Here is a 16,850-nt window from a genome sequence, read left to right on the forward strand (position 1 = left end):
CAGCCTCTGCACTCAGTGGGGAGTCTGCTCGAGATTCTCTCTCTCCCTCTCCCTTTGCCCCTCTCCCCACTTTCTCTCTAAATAAATGAAAAATACAATCTTTAAATAAATAAATAATAAATGTTAAAAATGGCACTGGTATGGTAAGACTGTTGTCTGGTGACAGGTGGTAGCCACACTTGGGGGGAGCACAGCGCAATGTGAAGTCTGGTGGAATTACTATGTTGTACGCCTGAAACCCATGTAACACTGTGTGTCAACTATACTTCAATAAAATACATAATAATTTTATTTCATTTTGATTGGCATGTAGCTACCATATCACACAATAAAGCCACTACACACATGCTGTGAATGACCCTGGGCCGATGATTGTACTCGTCAGATAAACTTCATGCTGACTTTTACTGAAATTTGAATCTTGAACTTTTTCAAAGAATCAGCTCTCTTATTTGGGAAAGAAATACATATTACATACAATATACGGATTAAGACTTCTATATGGGAGGGCACTTGATGGGATGAGCACCGGGTGTTACATGCAACTGATGAATCACTAAACTTTACTTCTGAAACTAATAATACACTATATGTTCATTAATTGAATTTAAATATAAAGATATATGTATTTTATACTGTCATACAAAGAGTATTAAAATTCATAAACTCTGGCTGAAAAAAGACATATATAGATTAATATGTATTTATATGGATTAATACATTCGTATTAGTATGAAAAATATTGATTATATGTGAACATATTTATATGGACTAATATAAATACCACATTATACTAATCTGTGAATTAATACATTTACTTACCATCCCCAGCATAGCTTCTGCATATCCACTTTTAGAAACCTGGATTGTAGCCAACCCAACAGCTCTACCATGAGCCCAACTCTCCTTACTTTTTTTAAACAATATTTTATTAAAAGGTGTAATTTTAAAGGCTACTCCTGACTCAGATGCAGACGATGTCTGCCCTGCATTTGGCAACTGCTCCACAAGACATCCACAGCATCTCGGTTTGGAGCTTAAATGGTGAGTTATTTCATATTTAAAAAGAAGGTAGAGGCCGCCTGGTGGCTCAGTCGGTGAAGCATCTGCCTTCGGCTCAGGTCATAATCATGGGGTCCTGGGATCGAGTTCCGCATCGGGCTCCCTGCCCAGCGGGAAGTCTGCTTCCTCTGCCCCTCCCCCTGCTCATGCTCTAGCTCCTTTGCTCACTCTCTGTTTCTCTCAAATAAATAAATGAAATCTTAAAAAAAAAAAAAAGTTAGGAAGGAAATTCCGACAAAAATATGTCCCGAGGTAGAAATAGTCCCTGATATACTGTTAGGTGAGGCAAAATCAAGTCATAAAAGAGTAAGTAGAAGAAAAGAATTCAATTAATCTATTTCTACAACTATTATTTCTATCTGCGTCTTTAACCAGTTCTTTCTGAAATCATCTGCAGCAAGAGGTAGGGAGAAGAATGCCGAGACACTTCATATCTCCAGGTACATGTTTTCTATCTCTGTGTCTGATTGCTGAGTTTCGTTTTTTTATCATAAGAGATTATCTTTTTCTTATACATAATTTCTAAATTTTCTAGAATGAACGAACATGCATTACGTTTGGGGTATGTGATAAAAAATCAAAACTGCATTTTAAAAGCAAGTGGCTCCCATTTACGCCCATGACTGGTTTACTTCGGCGTAGCCACTAATGGTTTCAGTCCTATTGGGCTCATGGGTTCATGATGACATCGCAGACTCCCTCTCCCAGATGCTCCCAAATCTTGCTTTGTGAAGCAACACAGAAATAAATCCAGGACTCAGTGAAAAACTGACAGAGGGGAGAGGAGGGGAGGAGACAGGAGGGGAGGGGAGGGGAGGGGAGGGGAGGGGAGGGGAGGGCAAAAACATTAAGCCCAGCAGCTGTGGGGTGAACTCGCCCACAGCACAACAGCACAATGACAGGAACCCAGGACTCTGGGGAAGGAAACCAGCCCCACTGGTCAGCAGCCGGGCTTTGTGAGGGACAGGAAGGGCCTGGGAAGGGCTCGCAGAGAAGTGCTTCACGAGGGCACAGAGCCCTGTGAGGCTGATTTGACACAAACCCCCGCTGCACCCCGGGACGCCTACCTGGCCCCAGTGTAACAGGTTTTGCACAGACGTTCCGGCAGGAGAGTGTGTTATATACACGGACACTCTGGACTGCAAAAGAAACACAGTGAAATAAAGAATGGACACAGCATTAAGGAGACACTGATGTCAACATATTTTGCACTTCAGAGCCGCAATCTCAAATATAGGAGATTAAGAGCAAGGAAAAAAGTTCTAGTTCTTTGACTACAAAAATGTCCTATAAAAATACATACAACAGCACCCGTGCAGAAAACACGGAGGGAGCAGAGCAACGTGGTAACTAATGGAAGGGCTGCATGGCTTGAGGTTACTGGTCATTTTGATTTTCTTCTTCAAACTTTTCTGAATTTCCAACATTTCACATAATAATCAGACCTACTGTAAAAAATTCCCTAGAGCGTTCGTTCTAGAATTTTAAAGCCTGTTTTCAAAATGCAACATTACCAACAAGAAATATATTAGAAATACCAGCAAAGGGGCGCCTGGGTGGCTCAGGCAGTTGAGTGTCTGCCTTCAGCCCAGGTCATGATCTCAGGGTCCTGGAATCGAGCCAAGCCCGAGACAGGCTCTCTGCTCAGTGGCGAGCCTGCTTCTCCCTCTCCCTCGGCCCCTCCCCCTCGCTCATGCTCTGTCTCTCTCGCTCTCTCTCAAAATAAATAGAATTTTTTTTTTAAAAAGCATCAGAAACATTGGCATATTGCTGACTGAGGGTCTATATTTTATAAAATAAGAAAATAAATGTGTACACACACACACACTTAAATACACTTACAGTATCTCTTAAAAGAAACAGAGCACTAGAACGAATATAAATACCAGGACTTAAATTATGACAAGTCTCCTCGTTCAGCAGGAAGCTGCTAACAGCAGGCCCGGCAGACAGCATCCCAGGCCCCAGCCGAGCTTCACTCTGTGTCTCAACGAGAGACCCCGCAGGGCTCTCTGGGGAGGTCGGCCCGCGTCTCACACACCCTCCAGCACCAACAAGCATCTTCGCAGAGGAAAGAGACTCACTGAAAGTGAGAGCAAGTCTGAGCGTAAACACACATACCATGTTTAAGTTCTTCTCGTTAAATCCACAGAGAATAAAGAAGGCGTTTCCACAGAGCTCCTTCAGAACGACGCGGCTGCAAATGTGTGCGCTCAGCCACTTCAAAAACGTACTCTGCGGAAGAAATTCCTTGACCCCAAATATGTCCTATAAAATAAAAAGGAACCCAAGAATATCTCAGCATTTTGTTCTGGCAGACAAGCCTCCCTGACCCACCTCAGAAGCAAAGACACACGCCAAGCATCACCATAGGGGACCCCAGAAAAGAAATGGCAACCAGTGGACAGTCACACTAGGACACGCAGACGATATGTTTACTAATAAGGCAAAAGCAGATGTTAGAGAGGAGTATTTAACGTCTCCCATGAAGAGAAGCAGCAGAAAATCAAATCCGTTCACAGCAGACTTTTCGCCACTGGAAGGGGCATTAATGATCACTCATCCCAGGGCCATCCCCAAAAGGTGTCACGGACTGCTGGGTTGGTAGTGACTTCCAAGACAGAGTCGAAGCCAAGACGGGTCAACAATGTGTCTGTGTAGGGCACGCACGCCCAATCCAATTCTACTGGCCAGTGAGCCGATCCCTGCCCGCTGCCTGCTGTCTTTTTCTTTCAACGCTTTTTTCTTGGGATAGAGCGTGCATAACACAGAATTTACCCTTTCGGCCATTTTTGAGTGTTCAGGTCAGGGCCGTTAGGACACGCACAATACTGTGCAACTAGCACCACTACCCATCTCCAGGGCTCTTCCAACACCTCAAGCTGAAACTCGGTTCCCATTAAACAAGAACTCCTCATTCCTCCCCCACCAGCACTGCCTGTTCTTATAAATAAAGCTTTATTGACACACGCGCAGGCACACTCCTTTTTCTCTTTGTCTCTGGCTGTTTTCACACTACGGTGGCAGAGTTCACTAGTTCCAACAGAGACTGTAGGATCCACAAAGCCACCAGTATTTACCATATGGACCTTTAGAGAAAAAGTCTGCTGACTTCTGGTGTACGTAAGCCCCGACTAACGTGCTCCAGTATTTCGGGGGCAGTCGCCATGCCCGCAAAGATCTTCACACACTGGTGCAACGGGAAACCGGAAAAAGATCTTCCTTAGATTGAACCCAAATGTGTCTCCCTCTAAGTTACACTTCTGATGATGCCTACCCCACAGAGGGACGACCAGGAGTGAAACATTCAAATGCCTTCTAAGGCAGTACCCTCCCCCCCCCCAGGAAAAAAAGGGATGTGAGCTCCTAATTCCCAGTATCTCAGCATGTCACCTTTTCTGGAGACAGGGTCTTTACAGAGGTCATCAAGGGAAGATGCGGTGATCGGGGTGGGCCCCGACGTAGTAGGGCTGGGGTCCTTATAGAAAGGAGAAATCTGGGCGGAGACAGACACACACAGGGAGCCCACACACATGTGGAAATGAAGGCAGAAACGGGAGTGATACTCTCACAAGCCAAGGGATGCCAAGCAAGGCACCGGAAGCCAGGGGCGAGCATGGTCCAACGGACTGGTGCAGGCAGGCAAGAAACTGCAAACGTGTAAAAGGGCGAATGTTAAAAGCCTCGTGCTCAGAGTGAGGTTTCGGGAGGTGTTAAGAACCACGGTGAATGTAAATCATAGCCCAGACCAAGGGCGCACCTGCTTTGTTGAACACAGTGCCCTTTCTTCCCCCCTCAAAAAATAATCAATTATGAAGATTTCAGCATTAGATATGTTTTTCAAAGGGTGTGACGAATTTGAAGTTGTAAGACCGTATGGGCCATATTCCGCACTTCTTTGGGCAGATTCCGTCCACGTACACACAGCCTGTCCAATCTGTCGACTACAGGAGAGTCAACCAATATCTAAAGACACACACTGGGTCTCCTGAAATGTGCCTCTTCTCCTGACTAACCACGTGACGAGTAGCTGGGAGGAATCGAGAAACATCGTGTGCAGAGAAGGTCAGACTGCAGGAAAGGCAGCAGTGTTTAAAACTCCTGGCTTGGGGTCTACCTAACGGTCGCTAGTGATGCATGCAGACATTTTCGAGGCTCTCTTCTAAAAACAAGACAATAGCGCATCACTGACTTATAGCGCAATAAGCCTCGCTTCCCTCTGGACTGACCAGGACGTGAAGCTGACCTTGAACTTCAGAACTGCTCTCCGAAGGCCACTGTGCGGCACGCTCCCCTGGGAATTCCGTCAAAGCAGGACGGCATGTCCAGAGAAAGAAAAATCCACCTTACACACTTACAGGCCCACTCAGAGCCACCTTGATGTCTTTCTGATTTATAACTTTATATTCTGAGAGTTAGGGCACTAAGCTTCTGTGTGGGCCACGCAGATTTCCCAGAGCAGCAAATGCAAAGGTTTTATGAACATTGATTTTTTTCCCTCTGTCACTGTCCCAGGATATCAGAAAACACCACTGTCGGGGACAGTGACTCCCAAAGACCAGTCTGTTCTGTCTACATTAGGATCCGGTGGGGTGCTCTATGAAAACGCAGGTCCTGGGCCCCTCTCCAGACTGCACGGGCCACCACCTCCAAGGTGGGGAGTGGGGGGGTCTGTATCTTTACTAAGCTACTAGATCACAATCTCCAGGAATCACACTGAACCCGGAACACTCCCATGACACAGCCATTTTACCTCCTCGGGATGAAGGGCACAGGGACATGGCAGTGGCAGGTCAGTAACAACCTAGGAGTCTGGTGAAGTAAGCTGCACTTCCTGAGGTCAGAGTGTAGTCGGCATTCCCTGCGAACGTCCCTTACACGGCCGATATGTCGTACCTGATTGTAAGTGTATGTTCCTGTATGGGATTCCGTGCTGTGTAGCATGTATCATACATTAAACACAGATAGTGTGTGCATGACGGACCATCTGGCCTCAGCTGGCTTTCAACGAGCTGAAGGCACAGACTCTCCCTCTAAAGGCCAATTCTTCAGGTCTGAAAAAGAAGTTTGTGGGGCAAGAGGGGGGTGAGGGGAGTCCAAGTACCTTTAAGAGAAATTCTGGAAATTTTCCTAATTTAACTAGAGGGCTAGGAGAGAACTTGGCTGAAGCCACAGGAGCCAGGGCAAAAAACATTTTAATCCTTTTGGCCAGCTGGGGAATCCGTGAAAAGGCTATGAAACCTGTGGGAAGAAAAGGAAGATGACAGGAATTGAATCTTGTAGGACTTTCTCTGGAAAGACAAAGGCGGTCATGCGATACGCCCTCTAGCGGCAGCCCGAGAGCCATGCAGCAACATCACCCCCACCAAGAGGCAGGACACCCACCCGCGGAGGGGGGGCCTCTGAACTTTGTGCAGACTTTGATTAAACTAGTCAATCAAGTGCCTGTAAAGGGCTTGATTCAGTCTTCAACCTACATACACGCTGGAAGAGAGCCAGAGCTGTCCCCGTTCCCTTAGTCATAAGCCAAGCAAAGGAAAGGCTCCCCAAGAGGGCACTCCACCACCCAGCCCCCCCTCCGCCCATCCCCAGGAATAATTCACAGAGGCGTCCGGATCAGTCGCCAATGACTCAGAGGGAACGTACACACTGAGGAGGTTCCTACTCTAAAATATCTTCTAGCTTCCTCTCGGGTCCCTCCTTGCCTTGAACTTGGTCCCAGAGCGTCACTTTAGAAGGCAATGGGGCAGAGGTCACAAGTAGGCAAGTCATGGGAGAAGGATTATAAATGAAAAAAAAAAAATGCTTAACTCGACTCATAAGGAAGGTGCACGCACCCATGTCGCCTCTGTGTGTATAGACCCTCGAACTGGCTGAGAGTGCTCGGAGGCAGCGAGGGCGCGGACATGCACCCAAACACGGCACGACTCTTAAGAGCAGAACTACCTTTCCTTGACTGATTCTGCTTCTTAGGAATGTATTCTAAGGAGGTCATGTGATAGAAACACAGATACTAACCTTAGCACACACTAAAAGGAGGAATTAAATAAATCATGGCACAGGTCCCTAGGCCCTCATCAGAGGAACTCTTATTTGCTAGAATTACAGGCAATTTTTATTTTCTTTAAACTTTGCCAAAAAATTTTTTAAAGTAGGCTCCACATCCAGCAGGGAGCTGAACACAGGGTTTGAACTCACAACCCTGAGATCAAGACCGGAGTTGAGTTGAATGCCTAACTGACTGAGCCATCCAGTGCCCCGAAATTTTTTTTATTTTTCTATACAATGAACACATTCCTTGTATAATCAGTATAAATAAAAAAATGCATATGACTTTTAGAAACTATTTAGAAATGAAGCCTAACATGGCATGTTTGTAGTTAGTTTTATTCCACTGAAGAGTCCGTGTACTTTTTTATTTTCTGTTTAAAAGTCTCCGCACTTAGAAAGCCCTTGTCTTCTATCCTCTCCCATCCCCATTCTGCTAAACCAGGAAACCATGTACTAGGCTGTGGCTTCCGTTAATTCCTTCCACGTCAAGAGAACCATACACCACGTCTAGCCATTGATACAGAAGTCTGAATTCCCAGAGAATGTGAAATACAACCCCAAATTCCCTGCCCTCCCCATATTCATTGTTTCCACTTAGCATTAAAACAAAAAACAAACACACACCTCTATTCGAACTAACACTACTTTTTTATATTCCACTCTGAAGAACCAAGGCGAACTCTGTACTAAGACATCCTATCAGGCTCCAGTCTTTATCACATACGTACCGATCGTGGTGCCTTGAGAGTGACCCACATAATACACTTGCTCTTGGCCAGTTTTGTTCAGAATGAAGTTTATCGAAGCTGGTAGATCATAACGTGCCATTTCATCAAAACTGGAATCCAGAAAAGGCACGCTTTCATTAAGACATCGCAGGCAAACACAATCGCCCGCCAACAGCAAGGGTGCGGTGGGACGGGTGCCCGTAAGCCAAGCCCAGCCGGGAAAGCAGCACTGAGCGCAGAATACATGAACCGCACCGCGTGGGCCCCTCACCACTGTCCTCATCTTTGATTCCATAAATTAGTTTTACCCATTCTTGAGCTTTTCCATAAGTGTGATCAAACAGTACATATGCTTGTGTATCTGGCTACGTCCATGCTGTTGTGTAGCTGCTGGCTGTTTTCTGTGTAGACACACAGCACTCCATCTGTCTGTTCATGGCTCATGGGCATTTGGCAGCTTCGACTGTTCGCTATTACAAATGGTGTGACAACATATACATCCTCGCACGTGCCTTTGGGAAAAGCTCCTGTTCTTGCATTTTCTGCCCTTAGGTAAGCTGTGGTTTTACAAATGGGAAACAAGCCCGAAGGAGTCCACAGCTCTGACCTTCTCTAATACCAGGAACCAAGACGCCGCCCTGGACCCGCGCACGGGAGTTGTTTGTCATCAGGAGATGCGTGAGCGGACTGTTACCACCGCGTGCAAGGCACCAGGCTCTCTCCCTGCATCCTCTCCTCTGATTCTCCTGACGACCTCACGAGATAGGTCTTCATTCACCCCATTTTACAAAAAAGAAAACTGACACACGGAGGGCCTATGCGACAAGCGCAGTGCCGCGCAGCGGGTGATGGGCAGAGCCAGAAGTAACAGAGAGGAGGGGACAACTTCCGGAAATAGAGAACAGTGCATGTTGATGGAGGAAGGAAGAAGGTTCTAGGACACGATGTACCCGGCAGCTCCCACATGACCTGAAATGCCAAAATAACTAAAAAATCTGTAAATGAATCTAATTCTTTTTTTTTTTAAAGATTTTATTTATTTATGTGACAGAGAGACAGCCAGCGAGAGAGGGAACACAGCAGGGGGAGTGGGAGAGGGAGAAGCAGGCTCATAGCGGAGGAGCCTGATGTGGGACTCGATCCCGGAACACCAGGATCACGCCCTGAGCCGAAGGCAGACGCTTTAACGACTGCGCTACCCAGGCGCCCCAAATGAATCTAATTCTTAAAACGCAATGATTTGCTTATCATTTACCCAACAGTGATTTACTAAGTTCCTCACCAGGTTAAAACCTTTCATGAGGCATCAGTTTTTCCTCTCCTACAGTCCTGAGTTCCCCACCGAGCTGCCTCTCCGGATGTGCCTGCATTGAGGGTGCTAAGGAAACAGACCCGTTGATTCAAACATACCTGAAGGACCAGAATTCATCCTGGGAAATTGAAAGAGTCTTGTGTCTCCGAGACCAGGTGTTCCCCCTGCTGTTCCCCATCCACACGTCAAAACCACCGTCTGCCAGAATGAAGCCCAGGCTGTTGTTGGGCAGGGTGGTGACCCAGTTACTAGAATCTGCCAGCAGGCCATGCTGCAGGAACACCACCGGCTTAGGACCTGAAAAACAATTGTGTTTAGGAGACAGCAGCATCTCGCTGTAAAGCCAACGTGAATCTTGCCGAGCAGATAATTCATAAAAGATCCCGAAGCAAAGAATGAGATAAGAACAAATCAAAATGTCAACGTACCAACGTACTTCCAATAACATCAGTATGGAATATCTTTTTAAGCGGTGCCGACGAAGTTGTAGCAAAACTAGACTATTCTGCATAACTAATAACCAGACACATTGACTTAACCGTACAAAAATGTTGATATATTAAGACCTTATGAAATGTTTCTATAATTTATTTGCTCCAGTAATTGCATTTCTTACAATGTATCCTAATGAAATAAATTAAAAGACCAAAAAAGATTATACACAGGGGTGCCTGGGTGGCTCAGTCAGGTGAGAATCTGCCTTCAGCTCAGGTCATGATCTCAGGGTCCTGGGATCGAGTCCTCTGTCAGGCTCCCTGCTCAGCAGGGAGCCAGCTTCTCCCTCTGCTCCTCCTCCCGCTCAGGTTCACTTGCTCACTCTCTCTCTCAAATAATAAAATCTTAAAAAAAATTATATACCTACAAAATCATAAATATACTTACACATATTCTTTTATTTACACATATATTTTTATTTATTTTTATTTTCTACTCACCTATACACTGATGTAGTAGTAGAACAAAGACTCAGGAGCCAGAGAAACAGGACCTCTGGCTACTTACTTTGTGTTAAAACCATTTAGTCATTCATTAACCAAGCATTTATTGAGCACCAACTATGTGCCAGGCGTTCCCAGCACTGGGGACATGGTGGAGAACAAACGTGGGAGGAAAACAATTCACCATCACGGAGCTAAGGTTATACTGACCGTGAGTGTTAGAGACAGACACACCTGGGTTTGAACCTGTCCTCTCCAGCTTCGGACGCGAGCCCCGTGCAAAGCATTTCAACATGCCCTGAAACTTATGTCATCCCCTTAGCGGGGAAATGCGGTATGCACAGAGCTAGGAGATACGACATGAAAAGTTCTTAGCAAAGTGCACGATACACAGTAAGAGTTCAATAAACATTAGCTCATTATTGTCACCTAGCCAGTCTGAGTCTCCGTTCCATAAGTAACTGTGAACAGAAACAAGTGAGGTAATTAAGTGACGGACACAGAGATCACAAAATAAGGGCTCCCTTTGCCTTCTGCCCGCTTGTCAGGAGAGTGAAACGCTGGGGCCAGGGGAAGCTGATTGTTGAGTGGTCCAATAGTTCACTGCAATAGTTCAGCCATCCACAGTGCCAAGGGCTGTGGCCGCCCAGAAAGTTTCATAACCCAGCCTGGAAGGGGGGAAAAGAGCAAAGCACAAATCGATAGACTTCTTTGGACAACAGCTAGACAGCAGCGATGTGTGCCAGCGAGAAGGGCTGTAAAAGTATCAAGGACAAATGGAAAGGAAGATTCGTCTGGACAGACGGGAAGTGGACGGACAGATGTTTGCTTCTGTTTATGTCCTCTGATGGATGTGGTAACCAACGACTGCTTCTCAAGTGACTCCCTGTGCAGCAGGTGGGCTCTGCAGACAAGTCCAGGAGGCGCCGTCCAAATACTTGGCAGCACGAGCACCACCCCACGGTCATGCCGTGTGGACGCTGCTCCCCTCATCTGTAGAGACAGCGGGGCGGCCTGCCAGGCGAAGGTCCAAACGACTCCCGTGACTTTGTAAGGACACACGGCAGCCCTCTGCACGGCCGGGGTCGCGTCCGTGACCTTCTCCCAGGGGAAAGACAACAGAGAGCAGAATAGATCAAGACTGGGGCAGCCTGACGAGCACTTGGCTGTCTGGACGTTCATTCTGGTGCTGCGCTACCAGGACTACGTGGCTGGGAAAGCTCTACGGAAAAGGCCCCGTGGGATCTGTGGCATCTGAGAGGCCAACTGCCCCTCCCCCCACCCGCCTTCAGTGAAGAAGATCGTAGCGGGGGAAATAAGAATCATCATGGAAAGTTCAAATAAACTTCAGTGATGTGATAACGATTACTGAAATTAGTTCGTCGTGAAATTGTAGTTCACGAGATGCGTTTTAAGTAACAGGTGCCCCTCAGCAGGGCTGCCTGTGGGGACAGTGACAAGAGCACGGTCGCCCAGGGTAACTGGGCATCGCTGCGGGAAGGGCGCCCGGGAGCCACACGAGGCTGTCCAGTAAGACACTATCTCTCCTCAAAGGTGCTCTGGGGCCACGCCAGGAGGAGTAAGACTTAACCCTAAAAGACCAGGAAGTCAGGCTGATCAAGGCAACCCTTCGGCAACATTCGGCACGACCGGGGCTGGACTGCCTGGCTCCAAGAGGCGCTCCTGCCCGGCACCGGTGATGTAAAACCATGGTCTGCCCATGAAGCCGTTTCCCCTGGGGAACGGGCAGTGAGGATGGCCAGGGGCATGGCACACGGAAACCTGCCTCTGCTCAGCCACTCCTCAGGGCCCAGCTGAGAAAGGCAGGACCAGTGTCCATGGGGAGGAAGAGGAGGGTGACGAGGGGCAGCAAGGTCAGGACTGAGGCTGGAAGGGGAGGCTGGGAGGAAGAGGGGACAGCCTGTGGGGGACCAGGCCTCAGCCCCCTCCCTTGGGGAACATGTACAACCCCTCTGAAATCTGTGTTGTAGTTCCCGCCCTAACCTGGGAGCTTCAAAGGAGAAATGTGGAAACTGGCAAGTGGAAGACACACCAGAAAACTCTTTAAAAGAAACACCACAGGTCAGTAATTCCAGGATTTCCACGGGCAACGAGAAGTCCCTGGCGCTCTCTCAGAAGGGAAGCATGAAGCCGAGAGAGGGCGGATGGCCGGGTGGGGCATGTGCTCAGGCCCCACGGCTGCCCTCGTGCTAGATGTGGGGGACACAAAGGTGGGTAAGTCACACTCCCTCCCCCAAGGAGCTCCATTCCAGCCCTGAATATAGACGTATAATTACCTTATAGGCCAGCGTGAAGAAGCCAGACCCCACCCAGGAAAGCCCACAGGAAAGAAAGTCATGCAGCCAGAGGCAGGGACATGGTAGCCAGATTCCGAGTGAGAGACAGACCATCCCACAGAGAGTTCTGGGGAAGAAAAGGGACCCTGGATGTGGAGAACGGACAGGGTGCCCCAGGCCGCAGCCAGATGGGACCCCAGAGTGCATACTGACAGCCCCCTACAGGAGCCAGATGTCAGGCAGGACGGGGGACCACTGGTAAAGGTCAGTGCCTTGTCTGACCTGAGACATGAGGGACCCTGTAGGGAGCACATCCTTTCAGCTGGGCCAGTTTCCTTTCCTTCCAGAACCAAAGTACCCTCTGGGCTTCCAGCACCCATGATTCCATCAGACAGACAAAACATTAACAAAGCCTGGCCTAGGGTAGCAAAGGGGTGCGAGAAAGCTTGTCCCTTCCCTCTGGCAATCAGCGACTGCAGAAGGACACCCAGAAAAGACAGGGCCCTGCAAACGAGCCTGCCCACACACCTGCCGGTTCCCTCACCCGCCCCCACCAGGGGAGAGAAAGGAAGCATTACGTCATTCTTTCCCATCCCGCTACCAATCAAGAACTTCAGCATTTTCTGGAAAAGAAGTATCTCTCTGGGAGGCTCAATCCTACTGCCATTCACGTCTTTCAGTGAATTCGTTGAATGGGATTTCTTTTCACCTTGCTGAGAAAAGCTGACTGAAGTAAGAACTCGCTATTACTGCGTGCTTGTACGCTCCAAGGTACCGCGCCAAAAACAGAACAGGGCACGACGGCTGAGAAAAGCCGAGTACTTCACCCAAGGTCGAATGAGAGCTGCTAAAAGGGGGAGTTGGGATTTGAACCGCGGATGTCCAATGCCAGGGTCCACGCTCTTCACCGCTTTGCCATAAAAAGAAGGTTACCAAGACAGAAGTCATTCTGTAGCACGCAGACGCCCTTGGAGAAGGACAGGCTGAAGGGGGGAAGCTACCTTGGACCAGGCGCTCGGAAGAAAGTAATCTTGGGTGGATGGAGACACAGAGAAGGAGGCAGGGACTTGGTGCCCAAGCCCCAGCCCAGGCCACACGCTCCAGCGCCTGCGGCCTGGTTCATCTGAGCAACTAACTAACACAACGGAACAAGGGCTGGCTCCTCGGCTGTGCCCAGAGCCGGCTTGTTGGTGCCAGACTAGCTCTGGGAGAGCTGGGGGCTGAGGGAAGGGTCTGGAAGCCCCTCAGCCCAGAGAGGGCCAAAGGTCACCTCCACAGCACAGAGCCGGCGAGGAGCAGCGGCCTGGGGCCCCGCTGCCACAGCACTGCCTGACTCGGCCTGAATACGGGTGGAAGCGAGGAGGGGATTTCAGGCTCCAAACACAAATGTGCTGAGCCCACAGTCTCCCGGGAGGAAGCGGACCAGGCGGGCGGGGAGGCCCTCCTGCTCCCAAGGCACTGGCCCTCTTCACCAGGCCGCTGCGTGGACAGGCGTCCGCTGTGCTCCCACGGTGTGAAGTCAGCTGAGTCCAAGAAGCACAGGGACAATAAAATGAGGTCACCGAGGTCAGGGCATTGGCGTGAAACAGACCTTGGTTCTCACTAGACGTGAAACCTGGTAAGATTGACTCAAGCTCTCCGGAGTCTAAGCGCTACTTTCTGAAGCGGGAATCATGCAGCGGCTGATACGCAGTGAAGATCAACGAGTAACAGTCGCTCGTAACCATAGTAAATACACAAAGGTCACAAAACAGCATCAGAACACAAGCACCGTGAAGAAAGACAAAATGAAGTCGCACCCTTAGCCAGGACAGTATGATCACGGGTACAGCAGGAGCCTACTAAGTGCTGCGTTAGGCCCTGTGCCAAGCACCTTGCACGCATTATCACCAAACAGCTGAGGGGGTGTGGTAGGCTGAACACGGGGCCCCCAGATGTGTCCGCGTCCCAGAACCTGTGAATGTACCACCTTACATCGTGAAAGGGGCTTTGCAGATGTGATTAAAGACCGTAAATGGAGATACCACCCTGGATTAGCTGGCGGGCTGTGTAACCACAAGGGTCCTTCTAAGCGGGAGGCAGGGGGCCAGAGAGAGAGAGAGATTGCTGGAAGATGCTTTGCTGCTGGCTTTGAAGGCAGGGGATGGGGCCAGAAGCCAAGGAATGTGGGCAGCTTCAGGATGCCACAAAAAGCAAGAAAACAGATTCTCCCCTAGCACCTCTGGAGGGAACGCAGCCCTGCCAACACCTTCATCTTTGGACCTATGACCTCAGAACCGTAAGACAACAGATTTGTGGTGTTTTGAGCCACAGTATGGCTAAGGAGCCCAGCCAGCAACCCTGAACCAGAACAGACAGATGGGAGTATGTCTCCGGGGCCTAAAGAAGAGAGAGGCCGGGCTCCTTGCTGCTTTAGAAGGAGCCTGCATAACCTAAAACCTTCCAGAATAGCTTAGAAGGTAGGTTTCAAGTCACATACGCCCCCCCCCCTTGCCAAGGCAGATTCTAGACAGACGGGCCACGAGGACTTGCTTACGGTGCCCACATGCTGCCGCCGTGTCTCACAGAGGAGTGCACAGTCAGAATCGCCCCTCGTTTCAGACCCCCTGCCACCATCCATGGGACTGGACAATTCAAGCGAGCTTCAGACCCCGCGAAGTTGGCCCTCAACCGTGCACGAGCCCAAAGTCCAGGGCAGGTGCCAACCATCCCTGAGACAGGATTCAGGTCACCAGAAACTCCTGAACCTTCCCCAACTACTCACATTAGACCATAGCAAGCATCTGGCACCTGGCTAATTTGTAGGTATTACCAGTATTTCTTAAACAGCTCCCGATTATGGATTTGGCGCTGTGTTCCACATGGATTATGCTGTCATGAGAGACATGTGAACATCTACCCCATGCTACAGATAAGGGGACTGATGCCTGCAGAGAGAGGGAGGTTAAGTGGCCCGCACACTCACCCCAAGTTCTTCTCACTCCAAAGTCCCCGCTTCGACCACTACTCCAAAAAATTGTGTCATGAAAGAACAAAGTGGTAGGTGAGAAGAGGTGTGCTTCCAAGTACTCTATTTGAACGCAGTCACTTCAAAGCGAGCCAAGCACTCTTTCCCAACACTCGCTGCCCGTCAAAATGCCCTGGAGCACTTCAAAACCACACACGTTTCTGCCCCAGCTCCTCAGCGAGGGGACCAGGAACTCCAGGGGCAGAGCCCAGAAGGGTTTCTTTTCGACAGGCTCCGTCAGCGCGTCTGAGGCAGCCCAGCCACAGCTGGGGTCAAGGTGGCTTCATCCAACAGGGAGCACGGCCGCCCTCTGCTCCTCCAGCCGGGCCCGGGGAAACGCGCTGCCTAAGTGCCCAGAGAGAGGCCAGATGCCGAGATCCCTGGCTGCCATCTGACAGGCTCCTGGAGGTAGTTCCAGGGCCTCCCTCTCAAGGATTATTGAGAGTAGACCTCCATTTATCCCAAGCACAGGACGACGGAGTGAATTTCTGCAGTTAATGCTGGTTTGAAGAGTCGGCCTCAAAACACAGCCGAAAGCACGATCAGCAAACAATAGCGGGAAGCCTTGGTCACAACACGCAGAGTCACTGGAGAAAATGAGGAGGAGGAGCTCATCCCCAAAGCATCTGTTGCCAGGAACTTTCACGACAGAAGCCGGTGCACAGGTTACCCAAACAGAGCACCTCCCACACAGTGGCTTTATCAGCGACATCGCCATTGTCCCCAGGGCTGCATGGGGAGGAGCTCGAGCCTAAGCCCACTGCCTTGCCACAGGCAAAGTCATCAAGCCCTCTAAGCCCTGGTTTTCTCGCCTGTAACAGGGACAGAGCTGCACGAGATCACTCACGACCCACAGGGATCCCGTGGCCCCTCCCCAGGAAGCCCTCAGAAAGGTGTGCGCTTTGCCAGGGGCCGGATCACGGTGCGCACATTCCAGAGTCGCCCTGCTAAAGAGGGGTGGCTCTCTGCAGGAGGGGACACGACAGTGTTCGGATCTCAGAGCTGCCCAGAGAACCAGCCCGGTCTCCCCGGCACCCGCCACGGCCGCCGTGGTCACTGCGCAACGTGAGGGCGGAGATCCGGTCGGAGCGATCCCCGGCAGCGCCCCCAGAGCCCCGCACGGAGTCTGGCACGTGCCGCTCGCTCGTGACAACTCAGGAATTCACGCCATCGCGAAGGAATAATGAAGCGAAGCAAGAGAACCGCTCCGGTGTTCACAGGCACGCCGTGCACAGCACGCGCTCTCCAGCACGCCCCCCACGAGTCTACGGCAACTCTGGGCAGCACCAGGCCGCTAACCCACTGTCCCCCCAGCACACGGAGACTCCGAGGCCAGGGAGAAGCAGTCCTCCCAGGACACACACGGGTAGCACACGGTCAAGCCGGGGACCGAACCCAGGTCACGTGTCAGCAACGTGCGTCCTCTCCCTGTGAAGCCGCCTCTGGGCTCTCCCT

At 49.9% G+C, this 16,850-nt stretch overlaps 1 protein-coding gene across 2 annotated transcripts in view; it reads right to left on the minus strand.

Annotated features, from left to right (window-relative positions):
* The window catches only part of LIPA (lipase A, lysosomal acid type), a 49,650-nt gene that overhangs the window by 2,634 nt on the left and 30,166 nt on the right, over positions 1 to 16,850 (minus strand). For both annotated transcript variants that reach the window (XM_045802366.2, XM_045802365.2), the window contains exons 4-8: positions 9,252 to 9,450; positions 7,842 to 7,951; positions 6,167 to 6,303; positions 3,184 to 3,330; positions 2,130 to 2,201 (exon numbers count right to left, since the gene is read on the minus strand). In XM_045802366.2, coding sequence (XP_045658322.2) covers positions 2,130 to 2,201; positions 3,184 to 3,330; positions 6,167 to 6,303; positions 7,842 to 7,951; positions 9,252 to 9,450 — 665 coding nt within the window. The remainder of the gene's footprint in view (positions 1 to 2,129; positions 2,202 to 3,183; positions 3,331 to 6,166; positions 6,304 to 7,841; positions 7,952 to 9,251; positions 9,451 to 16,850) is intronic.

The sequence above is a fragment of the Ursus americanus genome, chromosome 6 (genome assembly GCF_024610735.1).
Source record: "Ursus americanus isolate L20-20 chromosome 6, mUrsAme1.1.p, whole genome shotgun sequence".
Taxonomy (NCBI): domain Eukaryota; kingdom Metazoa; phylum Chordata; class Mammalia; order Carnivora; family Ursidae; genus Ursus; species Ursus americanus.